General features: G+C 37.3%; 3 protein-coding genes across 3 annotated transcripts in view; 2 read left to right on the top strand and 1 right to left on the bottom strand.

Annotated features, from left to right (window-relative positions):
* Positions 1 to 2,482: 2,482 nt before the first annotated feature.
* Positions 2,483 to 7,862, top strand: bco1 (beta-carotene oxygenase 1). Its single transcript, XM_023417054.2, has 11 exons — positions 2,483 to 2,588; positions 2,684 to 2,812; positions 2,952 to 3,081; positions 3,421 to 3,568; positions 3,662 to 3,812; positions 3,962 to 4,182; positions 4,405 to 4,662; positions 4,748 to 4,853; positions 4,979 to 5,073; positions 7,022 to 7,133; positions 7,382 to 7,862. The coding sequence occupies exons 1-11, from the start codon at positions 2,525 to 2,527 to the stop codon at positions 7,534 to 7,536; spliced, it is 1,569 nt and encodes a 522-aa protein (XP_023272822.1). The 5' UTR covers positions 2,483 to 2,524; the 3' UTR covers positions 7,537 to 7,862.
* Positions 7,863 to 11,693: 3,831 nt separating this feature from the next.
* On the bottom strand, positions 11,694 to 17,525 carry pkia (cAMP-dependent protein kinase inhibitor alpha). Its single transcript, XM_023416852.2, has 3 exons — positions 17,440 to 17,525; positions 15,151 to 15,328; positions 11,694 to 13,916 (listed from the first exon to the last, which is right to left on the bottom strand). The coding sequence occupies exons 2-3, from the start codon at positions 15,299 to 15,301 to the stop codon at positions 13,840 to 13,842; spliced, it is 228 nt and encodes a 75-aa protein (XP_023272620.1). The 5' UTR covers positions 15,302 to 15,328; positions 17,440 to 17,525; the 3' UTR covers positions 11,694 to 13,839.
* A 1,593-nt stretch (positions 17,526 to 19,118) lies between these two features.
* The window catches only part of zc2hc1a (zinc finger, C2HC-type containing 1A), a 12,700-nt gene continuing 4,508 nt past the window's right edge, over positions 19,119 to 27,310 (top strand). Inside the window, exons 1-7 of the mRNA XM_023417013.2 lie at positions 19,119 to 19,197; positions 19,961 to 20,034; positions 21,231 to 21,347; positions 23,403 to 23,429; positions 24,827 to 24,968; positions 25,301 to 25,443; positions 27,255 to 27,309. Of these exons, the coding sequence (XP_023272781.1) occupies positions 19,179 to 19,197; positions 19,961 to 20,034; positions 21,231 to 21,347; positions 23,403 to 23,429; positions 24,827 to 24,968; positions 25,301 to 25,443; positions 27,255 to 27,309 (577 nt within the window). The 5' untranslated portion in view covers positions 19,119 to 19,178. The remainder of the gene's footprint in view (positions 19,198 to 19,960; positions 20,035 to 21,230; positions 21,348 to 23,402; positions 23,430 to 24,826; positions 24,969 to 25,300; positions 25,444 to 27,254; position 27,310) is intronic.

Genomic DNA, 27,310 nt, shown 5'->3' with positions numbered 1-27,310 from the left:
ACACACACACACACACACACAGAAACCTGATGACTTAGTATTCAAAGTATTGGTGGAATTTAAATTTTATGTTGCTTTATATTTCTACACTACATTCTACACTACATTTCAGCTACTTTTTACTCAACTGCATTTATTTTACAGCTATAGTTATTGGTTATTTTTTTCAAATTGAGACATGTAAGATATTGATTGCACAACATATATACATACCTGTATATACACATGTACATATTTGTTTAAAAACGGAATAAGTTGTTAAAGTTAAGCACACCTTTGACAATATTATAATTATTCTTTTATGTTAACAACTAAATAATGCGATTCAGATAATATATAGTAGCGTATATGGAAAATATAACTCTGAAAGGTTCTGAGTGAGTACTTTAACTTTTAATAATTTAAGTAGCTACGTTTTGTTACCAACTTAATTAGAAAGTGAGGGAAATGTGGGACTTGTACTGTGGTATTGCTACTTCTATTTAAATAAAGCTCCCTTTAAAGCATATATACTTCCTCCACCACTGATTGAAGTTTTTTCAACGTGGGTAAACCTAAAAAGGTGCTGCACTTTGCCAGAAGCTTGCCTTTCTGTTCAGGCTAAGAGGAAATAGAACTGCAGCAAAGTCAGAACATGCAGTTTGAGAGCACACACACACAGAGGGAGAGAGAGAGAGAGAGAGAAATAGAGAAATAGAAAGAGTGAGCTGCTAGCTATCTGCCATGCAGTCTGGTGCTCCTCTATATGTCGAAGCCTCCATGCGTGACGCCTCAGTCGGGGAATGTGTGTTAGTTACTGCCTGTGTTTACAGTCTTTGTGCTCTGAACAACATCACAGCATGGAAAAAGGGGGAAAGTTAGTGCGTTCACCTGGGTGTTGTGTTTACATCATTGCCGATCAGACTTGCAGCTGATAAATATCCTACCCGCGAATGTCGTTTGTATCTTTTCACAAGTAAGCGGGTGTTAGCGAGTTTTTTTGTCTGTCAAGTGTAAAAGGGGCCAGAGTGTGTAGTGCGAGTGGGAAACGTGTAGTAACTCTATTTACTACCATTATTTTAGTGTTTTATGGTTGCTAAACTTGTTAAATCTTTAATTAAAAATAATAGCAAGTCTTTTTTTAGGCTAACTGCAATACCACACCTTCTGAGACCGTCTGTTTGTCTACTTTGTGTGTTTGCAGTGAAAGCCATCAGTGGGCATAACACACAAATGACTGACTGAATATCTGTTGTTAATAAGATAATGACAATAATTTTAAACAAAATAAGATAGCCTACATCCAGTCTTGAATAAACATGTTACTGTACATCTGTAAGATCGCACAGAGAGTGAGAATCTCTTGTTGTGAAACAAGTTGTTAACATGCATTTAAGAAATGCATGTTTAGTGAAAATCTGACCAGTGTTTCTTGGTAACTGAGTTGGTGGAGATATGAATTCTACTAAGTGTTGTAGCTGGGTTCATATCAATGTTTAAAGTGCATTTGAATTTCAATGACCTTTAAGAAAAAAATTAGATCATCACTACAGCTGAGAGTAGGATATAGATAAGAAGTAGCCCCTGCCCCTGCTGCACTGCAGATTGCCTCTGGTCATCTAAGGATAAATACACTTATGTCAGCAGCTGGTTATTCTGAGAAACAAACATACGAACACCATAAAAGAATAAAGCTGTGTTTCACTTTGAATATGATATGGTGTATTATCACTTTTTGTCATCAGGGTTGGCAGTCATCCACAACTGACATAATACAATTGACAATGACCTAATAAAAATATTATTGATATTGTTTTTACACACACATTTGAACACAGAGAGAAAGGGAGAGGGAAAGAGCGAGAACAAGTACAAGATAAAAACCCTTAGGCTGGTAATGGTTCACTGTTACTAACTTCATCCGTCATTTCTACACAACCTTCAGAGAAAAATAATTCTACAGAAACAAATACACGTGTATGATAGTGAAGGGTATGTTATCCAGTGATGAAGGGCTCTAAGGCAATATTGAGCAACATTGCTCACCACAACAGATAAGATCATTCTATATTCACATTAAACTACTACTAGGAAGAAGTTACCTATTATGCTAATTCCAGAAAATGCCAGCTATACAGAGTTCAACTCAACAGTCTCAATCAAAATCAAAAAGGAAATAAAAAATACACTGTGGTCAATAAAAGTGAATTGCAGATTATGCAACCTAGTCAGAGAAGACCAAAGGTGCAGTAAGAAGTAAGCTGCAACTATATCTTATGTAAAGACAAAATGGGCTGATTCTAATTTTGCATTTAAATTGGCTCACAACCTACAACCTTAACCCAGTGGAGCATTTCGCTGAACTGAGCTGCAAGATTTCAATGAAATCTTCACAGATGACGGTCATCTCTGCATGGAGATAAGATAACACGCCCTTTGACAAATCCCAAGAAAGACAAAGGGAGTGGTTTTCATAGTTGCCGGTCTGCAGTAGGCCTATTTATTCAGACACCTCCAAGTGTTCCTCAGTCCTCTGTCAGCAAACATGGCCACAGACTATTCAAAGAATGCAGTGGAGAGGCCAGAGCCCTTTAAGGCAGAAGTCAAAGGTAGGTCAAGTTTTTGCTCTATTGACGGACCAACAGATACACTGACTTAAATTATATTGCTGAAGGTTTTGTGGTTTTCTGTTTCTTTTAAATAGGGAGCATTCCCACCTGGCTTCAAGGCATACTGCTACGCAATGGCCCTGGCATTTTTTCTGTGGGGGACACCAGCTACAACCACTGGTTTGATGGAATGGCCATCATGCACAGCTTTGCCTTTAAAGATGGTTGGTCTTGCAATTCCTGTCTAAATGCCATTCAGGTGTAGTTAGTGAAATATCGTATAGGAAATCCTGAAAGCTTTGTTTTCACATCATTGTATGTCAGTGTGCAGAGAAGATACAAATATTACTTTTTTTCTTACAGGTGAAATGACCCACAGAAGCAGATTCCTTAGAAGTGACACCTATAAAGCTAACATGGAAGCAAACAGGATAATTGTGTCTGAAATGGGGACAATGGCCTATCCAGACCCAAGCAAGAACTTCATTGTCAAGTAAGCATACTCATATCTGTTTCTCTGATAGTATCATTATAGCATTCTTATTTAATTTATTTACAAACTTATAATATAGTTTCAAGTTTTCAGTTTTTGTGAAATGGGGGAAATCCTAGAGATGCAAACCATGCAAAGGATCTGTAATATGAGGATAATCAGTCTTTTGTGTTTGAGAATTCATCTGTTGTTTCCCTTCCTGTTGTGGATTTGTCATTAAGATGCAGATAACACATCTGTGCAGCACCCTTGGTGTGAGATAATTAGGTCTATTGTGTTGGATAATCCCCTACCTCCCTTTCTAACTCATTTAAAAAAGAAATGCCCCTTACTTTACAGGGCAATTACCTTTCTCAACCACACAGTGCCTGATTTTACTGACAATGGCGCAAGCAACTTCATGAAATATGGAAACGACTACTATGCTACATCTGAAACGAACTACATTCGCAAGATTGATCCTGTGACCCTGGAAACTCAGGACAAGGTAAAACCATCTGCTGATTCTGACCACAAGTAACACACAATGAAGGGAAGAGTGAGTTTCAAAGTTCATGTGTTTCTAAACTGTTTCACACAGGTGGACTACATGAAGTATCTGGCTGTAAACTTGGCCTCATCCCATCCACACTATGACAAGGAGGGCAATGCCTACAACATTGGAACTTCAATAGCAGAGAAGGGAAAGACTAAATACATTCTGTTTAAAGTCCCTGCAGTGTCAGAGAAAGGTATATGAACCTCATCACCTGCTCTACTTTGTCCTGTCCTCTCAGTGTTCTCTCTTCCTATCAGCTGTACTTGTAGAAAATGTTAAAAGTCAAGGTGTAACACAAGATTATGCTAATTTTCTGTGTTTCTGTGTCATTTTACCTTTCAGACAAAGGCAAGAATTTCCCTGCACTGAAGAATGTGGAGGTGGTCTGCACAGTTCCCTGCCGCTCCCTTCTTACACCCAGCTACTACCATAGCTTTGGCATGACCGACAACTACTTCATCTTCATTGAGCAGCCTTTCAAACTGGACATCGTCAAGATGGCCACTGCGTACATGAGGGGAGTCAACTGGGCAAGCTGCCTGAAATTCTGCCCTGAGGAAAATGTAAGGGACCATTGGCATCTGTGTTTGATTATTTCTATGTATATTATTCTTTATATTCATTCTACTGAACTAAGTATGAAGCAGCTCTAGACACCAGTGGAAAAGAGTCAACCAGTGTTACGGACAGTAGAAAACCTTGGTAGGGTGGGATTGACTCTAGATCTAAATACTGTATTTAACATTACTGTGTAATGTCTTTCCTAATGATTATTTCTTCATCAGACTCTGATCCACCTGATAGACAGAAAGACTGGCAAAGAAGTTGAGACAAAGTTCTACACTGGAGCAATGGTCGTCTACCATCATGTGAATGCTTTTGAGGACAACGGTCATGTGATCTTTGATGTCATTGCCTACAATGATAACAGTCTTTATGATATGTTCTACCTGAGCAAACTGAGGGAAAACAGTGGGTTCCATGACGAGGGCTACTCCAAACCAAGTTACAGAAGATTTGCAATTCCCATCCATTCAGACAAGGTGGGATTTTTAAACAAATTGATTTCATTGTGACATTTTGATAAGATGTGACACTTATAGTTTACTTTTTGACTGGGTTTTGCAGGGCATTGCAATTGGAGAGGACCTGGTGAAACTCAAATACACGACAGCCAGTGCTGTGAAGGAGAAAGAAGGCAAACTAATGGTCCAGGCTGAAGTGCTCTTAGAAGGTAAAACAAGCCTCTCCAATAGACACTTAGACCAAATCAAATAATTATTGTCCATTGTGTCTTCAAGAGTGTCTTTAATTGATTTGTCCATACAAATAGGGAAATTGTCATTTTATTTCCACCAGGCTTCGAATTACCCAGAATTAATTATGACTTCAACAGCAAGAGGCACCGGTTTGTCTATGGGAACTGTGTGGAGGAATCTGCACTAGCAAAACAGGTAATGTTTCCTATTGTTTTTAATTTAGCTATTGCAGAACAAAAGTGTTGGGTACATCCGTCTAGTCTCATAAGGGTTATTTGCCAAGAGAGACCTTAAAATCTTGAAAAATAGAGGATTTTACATGCAAGGCTAATGGGAAACAGATTTCCTGACAGCATTGTTATTAGAGAATTAGGATGCACATTGCCAAACTGAGAATTACCAGCTGGCGCAATAGAAGATAGGAAACATTGTTGAAATGTAAATTACGACTTGCATCGACAAAGACCAAACCACTTAATGGCTCTGGCTGTAATACCCACATCCTTTCCATTGGGCATACTTGTACAGCAAGGTAGCAGAAACAATAGAAAGAAGCAATAAACTCAGTGAGGCTTCAAAGTATTGAGTAAGGTCTTGTTGTGGAAGAGATTCCCTTGTGTACCCAGTCCAGACGTATAATGTGTGCAAAGAGGAAGGTACAAAAGGAAACATCCTGGTTTAGACAATTAGATATTTTTATTAATTCCCACTTGACATGTGATACAGGATAACCTTTGCTTCTTTTGACTTTTAATGGTGTTTGGACATGGAAATGAATGAAAAAGATTTTTTTAATTTTTTAAAATTTAAAGCAAAAGTTATGATGATTAGTTGTCTCATCAACTAAGACAATGTTTTGATTTACTTATATGTATGTATGTATTCAAATTCCATGCCAACTTGATTAAAAGCTGATCGTGTCTGAAGTGATAAAACTTCTTTCAAGAACATAATTTGCTTTAATTGGATCACTGCCTACCGTATCAACAATAATTACCACAAGCTAGCAGTAGGTCAGGTAAAGCTAAAAAGTGACCTCAGTGATGAATCCGCATTCGCTGACACAGTTGCAACAAAAACAAAAAGGTAGTATTTATTGCAGGGTGGCTGTATATGGCTGAGTTATGAATTGTACAAGTATTCCTACTTTGTGGTATATAAAACTGTCAGTAAGTTACATAGGTCATAAATCCAGACTATGCCATTGCTAGAGCTTACTTTTAGGAGGATAGGTCCTTTTACAGTAGCTTAAGCCTTGGAATATGCTTACATTTATTTTTTATGAAAAAAAATGATAAAGTTTTGGTTGAAGTCACACTTTTTTCATACATTCCAACATACACAATCATTTTACCACCTTGTCTTGTTGTCGTGAATGAACTCAACATAAGGCTACTTATTATACTTCTGGATTGAATTAAGCAATCACGCTTTTATATATTTATTCATTCATTTAATCATGACTCATTCACAGCAAAGCTCTGTTGTGTTTAAGTTACTAAAAGCAACATTGCATGCCACTATACAACCACAACATGACCATGATTACAGGTCATTTTTATTTTATTTTATATTAAGGAAACAGCTTGCTCTGTAGCACTAGGAAGTGTTAGCATCTCGTTGTTTGTCTGGGAAAAAAATACTTGATTCCCTAATGATTAGTGAATCTGATCTGTCACTGTGACAAAAGTCAACCCAGCTACTTCTAGGGAAGGAGTTGGTTTGCAAATGGGCACAGCCTACTGACAAAACTAAGATGGTTTATTTTACAATTTTATAACTCTTTCCCAAGTATATGGCTTGTAGCTGGGACAAAGTACTGTGGGAGCACAGTGCTTATCTGTACAAAACAACACAGGGTTTCATTTAGGTCCTTCCCAGCACTCAGAGTTTTCCTTACTGTATACGACAAGCAGTGATAGCAATACATACTACTAACAGTATATACACAAGTCAAGTCAATTTTATTCATATAGCACCAAAGCGTAGCAATCGAAGCTAACTCAAAGCACTCATGTAGAGCAGGTGTAGACCGTACTCTTTACAATATTATTTAAAGAGACCCAACACAATATAACATTAGGAAAAATAATTGCGTAAATTGTGTATTGATTATTTTTCCTAATCTATTCATTTACTGAAGATCGCCAAGTTTGACACAGAAACCAAGGAAATGGTCTGCTGGACTGAAGATAACTGCTGGCCATCAGAGCCGGTGTTCGTCCCCAGACCAAACGGAGAGTCAGAGGATGATGGTGAGAATACTGTGTGGTGGGCATGCATCAATGTACGGCATGTATGCAGTATGTATGGTATTATTATTATAATATCAGCTAGAGTACAAAGGAATACCAGATTCCTCACTGGTTACATCTGTATTGGCAAGACTGGATATTAACTAACTAAAACTATATTTGAAAACCTTCCTTCATCTGATGTGATTCCTTAGATTTTCGATTGTCTGCTTTGTATTTACATTACACCCTTTCCTTTCCATTTGCAGGTGTGGTTTTAGTATCAGTTATCAACTCCAACCCAGGCCAGCCTTGTTTCATGCTGATTCTTGATGGCAGGACATTCAAGGAAGTTGCTCGAGCATATGTGAACACTGAGCTCCACAAGGACGTGCATGGATTTTTTATCCCCCAAGGAAATTAGTCAGAGATGTACATATGCCTTTGGAGAACTTCCAAAAAACTATTCCCAAATAGTATGGCCCAGGAATCTTTTTGAACACTGAAAAACACACTGCTGAATAGTGCTGTGTTTTAGACCAAAGTGTAATGAGGACCAACATATATTCTACTAATTATACTGATTGTATCAAAACAAATTTTTCTTCATATGTTTATTAATGAGATGCAGATTTATTGATTTTGTTGCTTAACCATGTATCAGTGTTTCTTATGTCTACATTACTCTATTGTGTTGTTATGAATTAACCATGACTCATGAATTAAAAGATAAAACTGATATAAAACATATATTTATTTGTGTAATAATACTATTATTGTTATTATATTAGACTGATATGATCTTGTACTGGGTTGATCAGATATGAGCAAGTGTAACAGGCCCTGGTTTGAGGTATGTTGGCAGATTATATTTGTCTCTGTAATAACAATAGACACATCAAAACTGAAACAATTAAATCACATAATGTAATCACACATTCATGGGTGTCACACAAGCAGATAAAAACAAACAGCAAAATAAGGTGTAAATTCATACTGTAGGCTATCTAGTGTTGTATTGCAACTACTAGCTAGTTAGCTAGTTAACAAGCCAGGTAACGCCCATACCTTCTTATTAGTGCTAACATAAATAAAATTATACTAGAATTTTACTCACCTCAAAAAGCAGGAGCACAGACTCCCTCACCTTCTGTTAGTCAATTAACCGCACAACAAGCCCTATTATTTTTTCCAACATTTGCATGAAAAATCCTCCAAAAGGCACCATCACTGCAAACATGGCCAAGAGGTCACGTTCAGTGAATTAGCTGAGGTGACACTAAATAGACACCAAGGGGCTTGTCTACTCTTATGGCACCCACCTGTCACTAAGAACGGCCACGCCCCCAATTATGCATAACTTTAACTCAATAAAATTTAAGCAGGTGAGTTCTATAAAATATATTAATTATCATACATATGCATTTTTCAGCTCTGGAGCAGAGACAGTTTATCTTCTTCAGTGGGTTTCTTGGGAGATCACAATCATCTGAATACCAATTAAAATGATAATAATAATAATAATAATAATAATAATTTTAAGATAAAGAAAAAAAAATCATACTAATAATAATAACAATAGGCCTACTTACACCATAATCCCACCTGTATTATATAACCTACAACACCCTTCTGATTTCCTGTTTGAACTTTTCTCCATTCTTGCCCTGTGTCAAGTAGCCTACTATGTTTCTTAATCTCTCCCTCTCTGAATTAAGCCATAATTGTGCTATGATTACCTCCTCTCTGCAGTGAAGTTGTTTAACATGAACTGTCCTCTGTATATTAGGAGTAATGTCTCCTTTATTGTCTTTCTCCTTGTCCTTCTGCCAGGTGTTAATTATGGCTGTTCTAATTAATGATTTTGCCTCTCCTCTACCATAAGCTACTTTAATCACTTTGCAATCATGTACTTCACCATCTTAGCCAATTTATCTGCTTATTCATCACCTTGAACACCCAAATGGGCAGGGGCCCAAAAGAACTGCACTTTTATTCCCATTCTTTATAATTTTTAAAGCATAATGTGAATTTCTGACACAAGATCATCTAACAGAGACAGCTCAGACTGTTCCTGTTTTTTTTATATTTCTGGCTATTTAATGTATCATCTATTTAACGTAAACATGTAATAACGCCATATGGCCCATAATAAGAATATTGTGTTAGGGTATTTTTGACCCATTTTCAAGTTTAAAAGTCTAATTTAATTTTTTCTGATCAAAACCAGACTTCACAATATCTGCAACAATGACCTACAAATTTTCTTCTAAATGCCTATCAAAAAAAAAAGTTCCATCTGTGGTTTTACGGGTCAAATTTGAACCATTAATAATTATGGGTGGTTTATGCATAGAAATACACAGTAAATGTTACAAAACCATCATGAATAACAAAATTTACAACCAAACAAAAGCAACTGTAATAAAATATTAAAGTAATAATATATTAATATTGTGTAATCATTTTTAAATTAGGTTTCATACCAAGAAAATGTATTGACTAGAATTCATTAGCACCTATGATTCCATGCAGACCCCACCACTCTGTCTTTCACACACACACACACACACACACACACACACACACACACACACACACACACACACACACACACACACAGCACACAGCTGCTGATACTTGCTGGGGTACACAAATCAACAATGCGACCACTTCTAGTTTATGGGATGCTTAAACAGGCTGGGCTATTTTCCATGCAAATACGTCATTTGAGTTATTCAATTTGACAATTGTGAGACATGGTTAGCTCGTTGTGAGACGGACAAATTGCACTCATAAGAGATATTTGGACAAATGGGTAGAACGCTTGCCATCCTAGGTTACAGTAGATGAACCGTTGGTCCCATTCAAATGTCGCTGTCCATTAAGATGACACATTCCCATATGGCAATATGGCACTGAAATCTGGGCAGCTTATGATGAAGGAACAGCTATGCAAGGAATATGCAAATATATATCGGGATACTGTTTTTATAGGAAGGTATATATGGTCAATTCTGACCCATAACACAACATATGTATGTTATTTTAGGAACTATTTTTGCAAATGATAAATTGACAATTATCTTGACCTTTCAGACAATACACATTCCTGAGTGAAAACTTGATGATTGAATAACACCTTGGAACAATTCTATAACCCTACTGGGTTGGCCCCTTGATCTTTTGATCAAGAAAATACTACGCACTTGAAGACAGTACCCCCCCTGTTTGATTGTCAAGAATCATCTGTCTCAGTACAACATCCTTTCTGCTTCCAATACATTACTGTCTTATCAACACCTTTATGTGTGGCTAAGCTGATTCAATCTAGGAGTCCTTCCTGTCCCTCTGGTAAATTGACCTCAGGTGTTACACTGTAAGGCTTCTATAAGAAATTACCTTTTTTTTCTACATCCTTTTGATCTCATTGTTATCCTGTCTGATCACATGTCTGTAACCCATTTTTCCTCAACTGTATAACTGTCCCCCTCCCATCCATTCTGGGCCAGTCTATTGCCTCAGACCCGCTCTGTGTCAGTAGGCTCACCGTATTCTGGAATACCAATAAACTCACACCACTACAGCAAACTTGGAACTAAGGACTTGAGTGAATTTTCTTCAACATTTATCATCAGCCTTTTATAGGCTGATAATATATTTGCCCATTCTCTTCATCATAGACAATAAAATAACAAAATTGTGCCTATTTTAAACATAAAACGATTTGCACACTGTGAGTTAAATGAGGTCTATGGTTATATTTAGACCTCATATATTATATTTACCAATAAAGTTAAGTTACTTAAGCAGATAAAACATTTTAGTGGATGGTAATTAGTGTTTTTTTCAGTGTTTGTCAATTAATTCAAAGACGGGTCAAATTCAACCCAAAACACTACAGGTGTAAACCCTTTTCTAACACATTAGGCGGGTTAATGTAACACAGAGCCCTTTAATAATTAAGTATCAGAATCAAAGTGTCCTTTAATAACACCAGAGATGCCCTTGATAATATCTATTGCATCACAGAAGAGTGTAATAATACCAGAGACCTATAAATATGGTATTAATTGCATCACAAAGGCTTGTAATAAAATTGTCTATTGCATTACGGAGATCCTATAACCATATTATCTTTTTCATCACAGAACTCTATATCAATATGATTTATTGCATTACATAGACCTACAGCATACTTATTGTATCTACCAAATAGCAAAATTTTCAGTCCTCACACCCCTTATTAAGTTATTCAGTACTTTATTGTATTCTATGTGTATTTGTAAAATCCTTTATTATGTGGTTTAATATCATGTTTGCATGACATAGGTCTACAGTATTTAATGACTAACATGGGCTTAATTAATGTCTAATCACCAGCCAAGGCATAATCACTATATCTTTTTGTACTACATAGGTCTATAATTGGAGAGCATCAACTCCATCACATGGGTGAACAACTGAAGTATCTATTGCATCACAGACACTTAAAATCACAGAATAGGGTATCACAATTATACAGTTTCAGTGACAGGAACTGCATCACAGAACTTTATCTATCATTTCCAAAACAAAATGGACCAGTGGTATAGTTTATTTGTGATTTACTGTCAGGTCTTTGACCACAAGAGGGAAACAAAGACCTGGTTTACTCAGCCCTCTCATCAGTGGACAGGACACACACATAAATTAGTTTTGACAATATTTCATTTTTCACCACCATTGCACATCGAAACTTACAAAGTCAACAATGTCAAATATGAGGGCATTATACAGTAAGGTAACTGACAACACAGGGGTATGATTCATGAACGAATGCCAGGAAAATTAATACAAGAAATACAACATACTCATGGGTGTTCTTGGTCACCAACAATGCTGGTCATTAAATGACACTATATCTGACTCAATGTACAAAATATTTTTCACCTGTAAGTACATTGTAAAAGGTCATTCACTTTCAGATTTAAGCCATAAAATGCAAAACAAGACAGAAACAAATCAAATGATCAGATAATGTCTCTGGGTTAAAAGTAAATCTTAAAATATTTGAGTGTTATACAGTATGAATTCAAGAGACATTTTTAGAGTGCATATCTATATATTTGATTGGTATAACAAAACAAGGCAGTGTACCATAGCTACCATTATAGTATTGAGAGGGGTGGTTCTGTCACTATGAAACAATAAAGAAATGGGAATAATAATCATTCTAGCAGACACCCGATAAGCCACAGGACATGATGTATGTACACACACACACACACATACAGATCTATGATAAACAATAATAATGATAAATAACACACTAGTGTACTTCGGTGCAGTCAGTATTGGGATTTTTCTGATCTCCAGCAGCAAATAAGTTATTCATCTTAACATCCACCACAAACAAATTGTATTTAAAACACCCACACCCTCATACACACACTCATGGACACACATTTGGATATGCTTAGTGGAAGGCAGTGCATTTATCTAATGTTGGGTAACAAGGATACAGCAATAATATCAACAAATTTGTATGTATAATATGAAATCTTTACACCTTGTACTTAGAATCGCAAACTCCTGCATCCATCGCCATCACAGAAGACTGAAGACTTTTCCACAGAGAATGAAATGGATAATTAAATATGATTTAACATACTTTGTAACCAAACAGTTTCAGTTTTACATAAGCTGTATTGCAATAGAAGAACATTATTTAAAAAAATAAATTCCATAACTATTAACAACTATCTGAATGACTCAAAGAATGAAAGTCGAAGAGTCAAAGTCACAAAGAATATTTTAGATAAATGCCTTATTCATACAAAATTCACATTGTAAATCATAGTTAGGTAAATCATCAGTAAGTTGCATTTTCAAAATACTGAATATTAGAAAATAATTTCCCATGTAAAGACCTAGAACAAGCTTTACAATGTTTTGAACATATAAAAATAAGAAATAACAGTATAGATGAATTACTTTGGCAACAAAATAATTTAAAAATGCTGTACTCAGGCATAATCTAACAGAAGCAGACACCAGCTGCATCTGTTGGGCCTGGCAGTGGACACAAAAAGGGCTATCACAGGTTGTGGGTCAGTGTGTAAGAGCAGGAAAGTAGCCAGTGAAACAGAACACAGTTCCTCTTTTGATACAACTTTTGCTTGACCACTGTGACAGAGTGAAAGAGCAGATCAAGTTCCTAACTCATATAAATGCAGCTGTTGATGCAATAAGAGCGTAGGGAAAGTAGGTGTCCAATCACTATCCTGGATTCTCTGGAAGTGCTGTGTAGTGACTGATTCAAGGCAAGGTGGGGAGGGAAGATAATATTTTAATTCAGCAGAAAAACTTAACCCTTCTCCAAAACCAACAAATGTCCCTTCTCTCCTTTCCTCTCAGTACCACGGACAGACAAACAGCAGTGGTTTTGGCCGTTGACATCATCATGCATCACATCCACTCTCATATCAACAACCACAAAGGAAAGGCATCAAGGGAAGGAGGCTTTTTAAGGAAAATGGAACACACCCAAGCACAGAAGTGAAAGTGCATAGTGGTTCCTACAGTGATGACTTCCTGATTGTGGGATGATGGTAGTAGAGGATCTTGCTATGTGTGTTTATAGTCATTAAATGTAATTGGCCAGTCAAAGGCCTAACATTCAGGGAGCAGGTAGACAAAAATAATTGGTTGTCTGAGTCCATAAATGTCTGCCACCCTTTGTCATTTAGTTGCCCTCACCTTGAGTCTCCTCTTCTTTAGCTGGAGAGTCCTGGCTTTTCTGAGTGTCTTCTCCCTCATCACCTGGGACAGAGAGAGACAGAAAGACAGTTTCCTGCATAAATTACAACTTGTGAAGTCAGTGATGCGAATGAGGTTGGTTGAATCAGAGGGTAAGTTACCATAAAAACAGCAGGAATTTAAGTCACCAAGTTAGAATGAGTAAAGAATGAACTCATAACACTTATAGAAAGAGGCAGGTTTAAAGGTCTCCTTGAAGAGAAAGTTTTTTGTTTTGTTTGCCTATTAAGTTTTGCACAAGTTACTGGGTGTTTTCTTCAATAAATCAATTCAACATACACTTATGAGCAGTGGCGGATTTAAATATGGGTGACTTGGGCAGCGGCATCTTGTCCGGGGGGGCGGCACAGACAAAACACAAAAAAAATAGTTACATTTGCGGCATCTGTTTTGTATCGCTCATTTACACATCACATCAATGACATCATGTCACTGTGTGGGTCAGAGCGGTGCCCTTTTTAGTTTGTGCAGACTTCTGCTGAGAAGGTCTCCTCTCTCACTCTCAGAGGTAGTGGGAGATGGGGAGGGGTGCAGGGGCGGAGCCTACCCACTGGAGCAGGGGAATCTATCAAATAGCGCACTTCTATCTCTGTACACTAGGCTACTAATAAAATCAGTAAAATCAGTCACACCAGGAAAAGCTACCAAATAAACCCCAATTCATTCATAATACTGTGAATACAGACCTGTAATTTCTCACACATCAGTTTTCTGTGTTGTGTGAAATCGTGAAGAATAATAAACTAAAGATCTTCTTTGTATTCTTATTACTTTAGGTATTTACTTTTGGTATTTATGATTGTATAAAATTCTGGTACTAATTGATGACTTTGCATTAAGGAAAGCAAGAAAGGCTGTCAGGCTTTAGATGACAATTGTGCAATTTAGAATGAGTGTGTCTTGTTGTCTTGTTGTGGAAATATATGTATATATATATATATATATATATATATATACAAGCAAAATATACATGCTGAAGGTGGTATTCACCCAGGGCACCATTCAAGCTAGTACCACCAATGCTTATGAGATACTATTAGTGCAAGGGAAAGTTCAAGTAGGTTCAAAAATTGCATAATAAGATTTTATGCTTTCACTCTACAAAGTCAAAGTAGTTTTAGAATTAGTAACAGATGTTTTTCATTAATAACAAGCTACCCTCTTAATCACACTGTTTTTTTTCCATGTTATCAGTACATTTGTGTTACGTGCCATTACAACCAGTGATATTTCTCACCTGATTTGTTGATGTTAAGCTGTCCCAGACTCTGTGACAGGTCAGTGGGTCCTTGCACTCCAGGGGTTGCTGGGATTTCATGGATGGCATTCCTGCGACCAGACCGTCGAGAGGTGATGAAGTCCTCGTAGGTCGCCTCCACATCCGTCATCGCTGACACACCTCACCATAGCAGGACCTGGCACACACAGAAGCTTAATACTGGGCAATGGAATGAAAACACAAATGAGGGTTTTTTTTTTAACTAATGCAGTGACCAAAAACACACACTCAAAGGGGTAATTATGGTACAAAGGAGGACAGTGTGTCATCCCACTTGGAGTAAGCATGGAGTGCGATGGGAGCTGTGTTGCCACAGAGATTTAGGCTAAACCCCTCTGCTGTCATTCTAATGCTCTATATCAATCTGTGCGGGAGAGGCTGCCCTTCACCACTGAGTAAGTCCCGGCTTCCCTGCCCCATTTCCACTAATTAAAATCTGTCAGTCTGAGATTTCTTGACTTCATCTATCTATCAATTTTGAATATCAGCACTTAAACACTTCTAAGAGTTAGACTCTGGAGAACAGTCAGACTGGAGAAACTGCAAAAATGACCTCAGCTCCCACGTCCATTTGTGGCTATTTCAAGAGTGGTGCAAGCTGTGATTGACCGTGGTTATTTTTGGATGTCTCCTCTGTCATCATCTGAGCACGCTCCCACTCAGCTGTCATTCTAAAAATGGTGTCAAGATGGGCAAGACCCAACAGATGTTGCCCATGTACAATTGGCAGACAATTTTACATCAACATGGGGAAGCAACAGACACAAGATGATATACTCCAACAAGAAGTTGAGACATATCATTTTTTAAAAATTCTTTTTATATTTTTTCATTTTTTTTCCTATGCTCATATTCTATGAAATATTAATTGCCTGTTTACATTATTTAGTCACAATTCTGCACCCAGTAGAACATCAGCAGATAAGAAGTGTGTGTGTGTGTGTGTGTGTGTGTGTGTGTGTGTGTGTGTTAGTGTGTTTGTGTGTGTGTGTTTGTGTGTGTGTGTGTTAGTGTGTTTGTGTGTGTGTGTTTGTGTTTGTGTGTGTGTGTGTGTGTGTGTGTGTGTGTGTGTGTGGCCTGGACAACAACATATCTAGCACAGACTCAAAACAAATGATCAAGTAACTTCATAAACAGGCTAGTATGCTCTACCCTTTTTGTCACTGAATAAGAAGTGAAAAAAAGAAATTAATTAATAAAAAAAAAGAACTTGGCTGCTCCTGCTCTGAAACCATTTGATCTGTTCTGCTGCCAAACAGAAAATTAGCAGAAATGAGGCCTGTGCAGGAATAGAGTTCCAGAAACATATGCCAGTGTTATTCTAGGTGGCCTGGGCAAAACTTGAACTGTTGCCAAAATCCCTGACCACCCTCACACACACACACACACACACACACACACACACACACACACACACACACACACATACACAAACAAAAAAACAAACAAAATTATCCTCCTAGGACCTGGCGTCCACATATGTGGACCTCACATTTTGGGTTCTCTAGACCACAATACTAACTTTTTCTCAACAAGGGCCTGGTGACCACATATGAGGATATTATACTGCCACTCAGTAATCGAAATTTAAAACTAATATCCTCATATGTGGACATCATTTTCTCAGGTCCCAATCAGAATAAAGATCAAAGAGAAATTAAAAATGCAACCCATGCAAGAGTTCGGGTCTTAGGAGGTTATACACTTTACTAATTTTATTCCTAACTTTAGTATCACAGATATTTACATATACAATGTATATTACTGTGTTCTTTCTGCAGCATCTTATTAAATCTATAGGTTAGGATTAGTATGGAATGATTAGTTAAGTAATTTATTAAGTGTCCCTGTCCTTGCCCTGAGCTGTCTAGTCCATTGCAAACCTTTATTAGAGTATGGTTTAAATAATTGATGTCTTCCAACATTTATCATCTATTAAGGACTAAGTGGAGGCGCTGCTGCTCATCAAATCAAATCTAGTCTTGCGCGGTGTGGTCCTATAATAAATCACTTGCATTGATGACACAGTAACACCCTAGCCTTTGCATTAAAACATGCCATTAATGCAGGATCTATGTGCAGGATCGACATGCTCAAACTGATAATAAATCAACAGCTATGTCTTTCTCTGACGACAAAGACCCCCATAGAATTCAGTAAGCGCAGCCTGCACAGATATTAACGTTGCACGTGGAATTACGATGCACATTCTACTCTACTATAATTACCATCATTATCAGTAGGTACCTGTTTAGGTTAGAGGGCTTCCGAATAATCGCAGAGGTCAATCACATCAGCTTGAATACCACTACCCCACTACCATTACGCTCAAGAACGACGATTTACCCTGACAAGCCACTGTCAGAATTTCCGGGTACAATTTCAAAATAAAACTCAGAGCTTCAAATTACCCTTTTGAGCCACTACCAGTCAGAACGTCAAGTAAAGCTAAGCAATAATACAGAATTATCATTAATGAAAATTGTCCTAAATATTATTCTTGTAAGTCACTTAATGACTCAAGTCAGTCAGTTGTAAAAAATAAAATAAACTGGCTAATATGAATAAATCTATGACAGGATATTTCATTCTAATCAAACTAAATAAATAAGTCATCAGAAAGACATTATGTTATATTATATTGTATTAAATAGCCTACAATGTCAATCGTATTATTTTGTAAGCCCAAAAGATGTTGGATTGGCCTTGAGATGAAAGAAACACTGACACTCCAATTTCCAATAAAAGCTAAAAGGTCAGATGTCAGACCAAGACAGGGCATTACTGTATATGTTTGGTGTGTGTGTGTGTGTGTGTGTGTGTGTGAGAGAGAGAGAGAGAAAGAGAGAGAGAGAGAGAGAGAGAGAAACAGAGAGAGAGACAGACACAGAGACAGAGAGAGAGAGAGAGAGAGAGAGAGAGAGGGGGAGAGCGAGACAGAGAGAGAAAGAGAGAGAGAGAGAGAGAGAGACCCAGTGAGAGAGAAAACAGTGATCTTGTTGTGATAAATGCACAGAGGTTGCAGCCATTCAGCATCACATTTTCTGTGGTCTCACAGCATCTGGCTGTGAATTACTCCATTCAGCTGGCACATGTGCTCAATATGCCAAACTGGGCAAAAAGGCAACAAGGTCATACACTACGGTCATCAAGGACTTGGCTAACTTGACCCAACTCATTCACCCAATTCATTGGCAAAACCATAAATTATTATCTTTAATAGGCTCATGAATTTCCTATAAATATCATAAAAGAACACTCTTTTATTCTGGGACAAAACTGGAGTATTATTGTTGACAACACCTGAAAGAGTTAAGTGAAAATGAGGAAGGATTATTTTTGTCATTCCTATAAACTGATATGTTAACTACTTCAAAAATGGTGCGACGCTTTAATTCCATATTTGGGAATAATATTAAGAACAAGAGAACCGAGGTTGCCTCCCAGGCCCCACCTGCTGTTCAAAGTACACACTTGCATTAACGCGAACCGTGCAGTAACAACCAATCACATACTCAGATGTTAGGACATGAAGCGGCATTAGACAAGCCAGTTGCTATTGGTAGCCAAAGATCAGTTATATCAAGATAGTTAATTTTCAATACTAGCCTATAAAACGTTGTTATAGCTGAATTATAATAATTGTAAATTATAATTATACTGAATCATAATGCCCCATGTCGTAGAAAAGCAGGCACGAGTATGAATTTCTGATTATTTAGCGTATCTAACTGATAAATGAATGAAGGTAATTTATGCAAGCTGTCGGTACTACAACAACTACCATTAACTTACAAAGACCCTAAATATTGATATTTTTGCATTTCACTTAATTAGTGGGCATAAATAAAAGGTAATGCTGAGAATTTGAGAGATGTTCTCCGTGTCTTAGTGAAGCCGGAAGTGCGCACGAGTGAATCCTCTCACTTCCTCTTGCTACTTTTGGCCGTTTGTAACAACAGCAGCATCAGACAAGGGATTACCTAATGATGGAAGAATTGGAAGGTGAGAGAAATTCCCCTCCAGGAGCATTTTAGCTGTATGGTGTTAAAGTCGAACTCACCGCCTCTCCGTTTCCATCCTTCTAATTTTGCGTACTGCTTTCGCTTGCCAGTTCTGATAGCAACCTCTTTTTTGTTTGGAATTTAGCCCATGTAATGCTAGGTAACGCCAGGGCCAAAGATGAAAGTAGCTGCTGCCTGTCTCTGTATGGGTGTGATCCCTACATTAGCCACCGTCGCTATCCAGTGTTAGCATGCTGTTAACTAATAAACCTTTAAATTATTGAAACCACCGTATTGCAAAGGTCAGTCGGATGTTACATTTCTTGTGTCTACCGTTATACTGGCAAGTGTAATATATAAACTACGTTTAAAAATCTTAAACCTTAGCTTCTGACTGACTACCTCTGTCTGTTTTCAGTGTTTGTAAATTATTGACAGAATCCATGTAAAATGAACATATCAAAGCAACAATATATGACACATTAGTTGGTTATTGACAACGACAATGCCCAAAACACGATTTATGAGAGCGAAACTAAACATTTACCATACACCAAATATTGATTATCTGTGTGTGTGTGTGTGTGTGTGTGTGTGTGTGTGTGTGTGTGTGTGTGTGTGTGTGTGTGTGTGTCTTCTTTCTATTTCTTTTTTTTTTAAACACATGATCATTTCATCAATAAATTAAGAGTGGCCAGGTGTGGTCCATTTCTGTTCCCTTTGATATTTAACCTTCACTACACACTATCTGTTATTTTTTACAGATAGTGAAGCTCCCCCTGCTGAGGATCTGTCTCAATGCAACACCTGTAAAAGAATGTTCTTCCCTAAAGTCCTGGTAAAAATCATCTTCCTGGTCTACAGTGTAGTGTTGTGAGTCCCTGAAATGAAAATGCTGTGGATTTGGTTCAGCCAAAATTGGTCTCTGTTCTTATGGTCAATATACTGTCCTTAAAAAGATGAATTTGTTGTGTTGAGTATACACTATTTTGACTATGACTATTTTCCACAGTGATGATCAGCTGACAGGATGTCAGCTGTTTGGACAATAATGTATCATTGACTACAATCCAAATAGCCAGCAGGCCATGTGGAGAGCTCTGTATAGGGAAGATAAAAGTTTTGACAAAGCAGTAAGGCTATTTGTTAGAGCAGATGTGTGAAAAAAATGGACTAAGGACCTACTGTAGTGCTAAAATGCATTGCTGCTAAATTCAAGTCTGGGAGCAGTGCCGACTGTAAATAATGGTTGCTATGTAATGGAATTTGTTACCAAGGAATCAAACAGAAAACACGAATGCCAGATATCTTTTTCAAAGAGGCCACTTTTATCAATAAGATTGATGCATTTTTAAATGACTTGTAAAACTTATTCATAATTGACTTATTATGTAAAGTGATTTGTATATATGATGATATGATATATGTATTTACTTTAGTAGTTATACACATGGATAAAGATGATGCATATTTTTGTTACTGCCACTGTATTTGCTTTTATCATCACTTTACCACATGAATGTGACTAAAAAAAGAATATAGGGCTGGATTTTACCACATCAAAACTACAATGATTTCAATAAGTTGTTGGAAGATATTGTTTCCTAGTAATGCAAGTACACAAATGTGCACTTATACAGGCACTAAGCCTCATTAGCTGACAATGGCTACAGTACTGCATAGTGCATTAGTTTATTACTTTTGTTGGCATGTATCTGCAAAGGGCTTGCAACTACATTACGAGATTAAAAGGTTTGAAAAAATTGGATGCAGCATTCAATAGATTATAAGTGTCATTAATGTTACACAATCAAAAATATAAACTAGATTCAATTTGAAAGAAGTGTGTATTATTTACCTAGCAATTGTCAAAGAATCATATATCTCTTGCTTTTTGCTGCTTTCAAAAAAAAAGTTTTGAAAATGTGCTAGAATAAGATAAAGGTACAAATCACAAGTGTTTCCAAAATGTGTAGAAGGGGATTTAAGTTTTACAGTGTGTAGTTATTGCCTACTTTATTTCTCTCTCCACAGGAGAGGCATGCTAAAATCTGCCACAAGTCAACAACAAAGCGGAGGAAGGTTTTTGACTCCAGTAGACAGCGAGCTGAGGGCACCGATATCCCTGTACTCAAACCTATCAAACCAAAGGTAAGGCCACACCTTAGGATGGGGATGGAAATCCAACACAAAATGTCCAAGAGAGTTTAATTTGGTTAACGATTAAAAAAAAACTGCACATCTCAGAAACACTGTCAAAGCACTTGATGAATTCAAGTTTTTTTCACGTTGTCATTGACTGACATTAAATTGTCATGTCATTAAATTGTTTAGAAATGTATTTTGTTATGGTAATAGCCATCTACTTTCATGACAAAAATTACTCATCTATCTTTTAACCTGAGGTCATTCATTAATTCATCTTTCTAATGTAAAAATTTAGGAGTAATTCATTGGTTGGACAGTGCAAGTTTCAATATGATATTCCATATCACAGGTCAAGAGACTATATATTTTCAGGCCACAAAACAGCAAATCTGCTGCCTTAATCATAATCTTGTTTATGCTGGCTCATGTGAACAATTGCTATAATTACATACAACTCACAGTGGCTTCAGAAAGTATTCAGACCCCTTCACTTTTTGCGGAATTTATTGTGTTATAGATTTAATTATAAATGGATAAAATTGCCATTTTTACACATCAGTCACACTCGATATCCCATAATGACAAAGGGATCATGTTTTTATAAATGTTTGCAAGTTTATGAAAAATCAAAAACTGAAATATTTCATTTACAAAGGTCAGACCCTTAATTCAGTACTTTGCAGACCCTAATTACAGCTTTGAGTCTTCTTGGGTCTTCAAGCAATGCACATCTGGATATGGGCAGTTTATCCTGTTCTTGCTGGAGGATCCTTTCAAGGTCCGTCAGATGGGAAGTGTCTATGAACTGCCGTCTTCAGGTTTCCCCACAGATGTTCTGTGGGGTCTAAGTCTGGGAATTGGCTGGGCCACTGAAGGACAGTCACTCCCAGTACTGGAACACTGGATTAAAATTATTAACGACCGTAGTATCAATAAGCTATGACGTTATCGGTTTTGCTTCCAGTAATGGAGAAATTAAAAGAATAGATTTATTATTTATTATTGCTACATAAAATAATAAAATCCGTCACATTTTATGTCACCAACTCTGTTTCTGATTAGATGATTTGTCGATGATGTGTCTTCATTATTCCCAACTATTCCAGTGTTGTCTTAGCTGTATTCTATGGTAATTGTCATGCTGAAGAATGAACCATTGCCTCATCCTCAGGTTGTGTGCGCTCTGGAGCAGGTTTTCTTCAAGGACCTCTCTGTATTTGGCTGCATTTGTCTTTCCCTCAATTCTGACCAGTCTTTCTGTCCCTGCCCCTCCACCTGCCGCTCCACCATCATAGAATGATGCTGCCAACACTAAGGATGGTATTAGCCAGGTGATGAGGTGTGCCTGATGTTGTTCACCAGACATAGTGTTTGCGGTTTTGTTGATCACCTCTGTGATCAAAGCCTTTCTTGCCAAGTTACTCAGTTTGGCCGGATAGCCAACTCTATGAACAGTCCCGGTGGTTAAGAATTTCTTCCATTTCACAATTATTGAGGCCACTGTGCTCCGTGGAACACTTGAAGCTTTAGAAATTGTTTAATAACCTCGCCTTGATCTATGCCCAGCCATAATGTTATTGCAGAGATCTACAGAGAGTTCCTTAGACTGTTTTTTGCTCTGACATGCAGTATGAATTGTGGGACCTTATCTACAAAGGTGTATGCCTTTCTAAACTATTTCCAACCAGTTCAGTTTGTCACAGGTGGACTCCAGAAGTTGTAGCCATATCGCAAGGATAATTGAAACAGGATGCTCCTGACTACAGTTTGGAGTACCACAGCAGAGGGTCTACTTTTGTAAATAAGAGGTGAACTGGCAATTTCACCCATTTAAAATACAATCTACCACACAATAAAGTGTGACGGGGTCTGAATACTTTCAGTAAGCAAAGTAGGTCACTGGAACCCAGAAGGAATCAGCTGTTCAAATATGGTCAACATAATGATCATCACTGTGGTTGGTACAGCTAATGTTTTTGATCTTTGCTGACCCATCTAGAACACTCAGTATTTTGTGTTGGCAGATTATTGTGTAAACCACTTTCAATTGTATTTCAGTCACAAAGTTCATCTGCTACTGAGAAAGTAAGTTGATTTGTATTTTTTTCATTTGTCCTTTCTTTTTGTTTATAAATTATTTGTAGCAACTGTGTTGCTTCAGAGCCTTTCACTCACTCTTTCTAGCACTATAGTGATTTCCTTGCTTTGCAACATTGGCTTGAATAGTCGGGAGGCCTGTCAACTCATACTGGTGGTATTAAAAATCCAAAATCACTTTCCTACCTACATTCTTCAACTGACAATATTCAAATGTATTCCTTTATGTTTTCACTTTCTTTTATGGTTTATGTTTTAATTGTCTTAATTCTTGAATTCTCTAGTGGCTGCACTACTATAATTCCATATAATCTGTAATATCTATAATCTGTTGTAAATTAGTGTTTGACAACTCACCCTCAAACTACAGCTGTCTGCTTAGTTTCTGGCTCTTTCTTTATAGAAGTTGTCATGAAGTCTCAAGGCACTGAAGGTCACTCTGAATGACTGATACTTGCTTATGTCATTGTGCCCAGTTTGAAGTCTGTTGTCTGCCAGTTCTTAAGATGTCAAAATTCTCTCTGTTGTCTTGACTTCAACTTTCTGCTGGATAATCACTCTATCCTCCCACTGGAATAACAGTATTCTCAGTTTTGTGGCATGAAGAAAACATACCTCTACTTGTCATATGGTTCTCTAGTTGTTATGTGATGTATAATCATTGGCAATTTTGAAGTCCTTAATAAGGAGCCAGAAATAATAAAACCGTTGATTGAGTTGTCAGAATATAATATATAGAAATGTATCATGTAGTCAAGATCTTGAGGAATGAGGAGGATACTGTAAATAGTGCACAGTTGGAGGGAATTATGGAAAATTTGCTTAAGTTTCTTCAAAATCCTTTGTTTTTACTTGAAGACCATATAGGAGGAAGTGTGAAGTCAGTGCGGTGTCATGTTGCAACAGAGGCAGCTCACAGTGTGCCCAGTGAACGTCTACTATCAGCAATCAGCTCTACATAATAGCTCTAAGAAAGGGGATATTTTTTACATTTCAAGGCTGAATAGAAACAAAGTTATTAGTTCCCATAACAATATGAAGTATGTTATTGGGATCTGCATTCAATAAAACCATCAGTTTTCTATTATTATAATAGACCTAGACCTAAATAAGAGAGGAATAATAACGTGATCATTAAAGTTTGGCAAAGAGAACATTTCAGAATACAACTAGCTTTTTGGCATTCTGGTGACTCAGTAAGATTTTCTTACTTTTAGATTTTTAAACATAGAGAGAAACTAGAGACACAAAGACACACAATCAGCTGTTTAGTAATGGTGACATACTCATCATGACTCAAGTCATGATAACACATCAGAATGGGCAGGTTGGTTGTGGTACAAACAAGCTGGTGAAAGCATCACCTCTGTGTTGCCTCTTGCCAGGCAGAGCTGCCTAAGAAGCCATCCAACTGGCGCAGGAAACATGAGGACTTCATTGCTACCATCCGGGCTGCCAAGGCCCTCACTCAGGTCATTAAGGATGGGGGACCATTACCCCCACCTCCTCCTCCTACTTATGACCCAGGTAACACATACTGTAACTCCAGTGATTAAATAAGAAAATAGAAAGATTTCCAGTAAAAATGACTGATTTATTTTTACTGTTAAGAAACTCTTTATAACTGTGGTAATAAACTATGATGAAACAAAACAGCTACTTACTAACAGCAGGGCACAATATTCCTTTTTAGATGGTAAATATATGAGGATGTAATCAATAATAAAAAGAGTTTGAAACAGTAAAGCAGGAGTATGTAGGTAATGACAAAATTATAAATATGGGCTTGAAATTAATCTCAGGTTTATATAGTTGGTACTATCACTGGTATATTTTCCCACCACCTGTTTTGTCTTTAGACTATATTCAGTGCCCTTACTGTCAGCGGCGGTTCAACCAGAGTGCGGCTGACAGACACATCAAATTCTGCCAGGAGCAGGCAGCCCGTATGCCCAACAAGGGCAAGTTAGGAGATACCAAGAAGCCTCCTGGTCGTACACAGGTAAACACATACAGAGACCGTACTGGTCACTGTATGTGCACACAACAGACAATTTGTGGTTTGTTGGAAAATATTATTTCTTTAATGGAGTCAAAATACACCTGTATATAACATGTTTGCCACTGTTAATCTGGTTTGACATGTTTTTAAAAATAAAAGATTCAAACATGCACTACCTTTTTGGAGAGAGAAACCATCACACATATTTGCATATTTGAGGGTATCATAGTACATAACATTTACACACAACCGAAAGCCATACTCCGTGTATGGTTATCTCTGTTGTCTGTTGGCTACCATATAGTGTAACATGACCTATGTGTTCTATTGCAGTGTCTCCAGGTAGAGTGACTATGTTAATGCTTTGCATCATAGGACATCCATATCTAAAGTTTTGTAATGTGTACTTTAAAGTGGCAAGAAGTATGTCAAGCAAAAGTATGTTAACCTTTTGGAATGACCTGGTTTTCTGCACTGATTTGTCATCAAATGTGACCTGATCTTCATTTAAGTCAAATATGTTTTTTGTGTCTTTATTGAACACAGCCATTAAACATTTACAGTGCAGGTGGAAAAAGTAAATGGACTTAATAATTGGTTGAACCTCATTTGGCATCTGACTGGGCAACTCCAGAAGGTGGATTTTCTTTGGCTGCAGTCATTTTGTAGTATATTTATTTGATGTTTAGGGTCATTTTTCTGTTGCATCACCCAGCTTCGACTCACCTTCAGCAGGTTGACAGACACTCTGACATCCTGGAAGAGACCTTGATAAACTTGAGAATTAATTTTGCCCTTGATGATGTTGAGCTGTCCAGGTTAAGAGGACTTCAAATCATGATGCTCCCTCCACCCTGCTTCATCTTGGGGATGATGATATTAGGATGTTAGTATGCAGTGCCCTTCTACACTGTACAAGTCAACCTTAGTTTCATCCGTCCATAAAACATTTTCCCAGTAGCATTGTGGAGTGTAAAGGTTCTCTTTATAAACTTCAGGGGCACAACATTGTTTTTATGGATAGAAACAGTTTCCTCCGTGGTGTCCATGGAAGGACACCATGTTCCATGCACCATGATTTTCGTATGGTTGACTCATGAACAGAGATGGGAACCAGCTCCAATGATTCCTTTAAGCCTTTAGCTGTTACTCTGAGATTCTTTTTTAATGTTACTGAGCATTGTGCTTTTGGAGTCATCTTAGCTGGATGTCCACTTCTAGGGAGATTAGCCACACAACTGAATCATCTCCATTTAGAGACAGTTTGTTTGACTGTGGACTGATAAGGATCTAAACTCTTTGAGATGACTTTGTAACCATTTCCAGCTATATGAAAATCAACAATTCTTGATCATAAGTCTTCTGAGATCTCTTTTTTTGTGATGGTTTACATCAGCAGATGTTTGTTGTGAACAGCAAACTCAAAATGTTTTTAAGTGTCTCTAACCCATACCTCCAGTCTTGTTTTATTGATTGGACTATAGGGTTGATAACTCCTGACTCCAGTTAGCTTTTGTTGATGCCATTAGCTGAGGGGTTCATATACTTTTTCTAGCCTATACTGTATGATGTGATAATTTGAATGCTGTTTTGAATATGGACAAGAACAATCCAATGATTTGTGTGTTATTAGTTAAAGTAGATTATGTTTGTTCATAATTGTAACTTGGATGAAGATCTGACCATATTTAAGGACAAATTAATACATAAATGGAGGTAATTCCAAAGGGTTCACTTACTTTTACTTGCCACTGTATTTTGTATTGTAGTATTGTGTATTTAGTGTTTAGTGCTTCCCTCTCTTTCTTCAGTACAAACCCTCTGCTCCTGTAAAGAAGGTCAACTCTCCTGCTGTGTCAACCATCCC

Source organism: Seriola lalandi, unplaced genomic scaffold, assembly GCF_002814215.2.
Source record: "Seriola lalandi dorsalis isolate HSWRI2012SDOR001 ecotype SW California unplaced genomic scaffold, Sedor1 jcf7180002054570, whole genome shotgun sequence".
NCBI classification, from domain to species: Eukaryota; Metazoa; Chordata; class Actinopteri; order Carangiformes; family Carangidae; genus Seriola; species Seriola lalandi.
The sequence above is the reverse complement of the archived record's forward strand: the minus strand, read 5'-3'. Positions and strand labels throughout refer to the sequence as shown.

Bases quoted from the DNA above. Each gene is read 5' to 3' on its own strand.
- bco1 (XM_023417054.2), top strand. From the start codon at position 2,525: ATGGCCACAGACTATTCAAAGAATGCAGTGGAGAGGCCAGAGCCCTTT. The intron at 2,589-2,683 runs GTAGGTCAAGTT...TCTTTTAAATAG, and splicing joins CTTTAAGGCAGAAGTCAAAG to GGAGCATTCCCACCTGGCTT. The intron at 3,813-3,961 runs GTATATGAACCT...TTTACCTTTCAG, and splicing joins CCCTGCAGTGTCAGAGAAAG to ACAAAGGCAAGAATTTCCCT.
- pkia (XM_023416852.2), bottom strand. From the start codon at position 15,301: ATGACGGATGTGGAGGCGACCTACGAGGACTTCATCACCTCTCGACGG. The intron at 13,917-15,150 runs GTGAGAAATATC...TCTCTGTCCCAG, and splicing joins GCTTAACATCAACAAATCAG to GTGATGAGGGAGAAGACACT.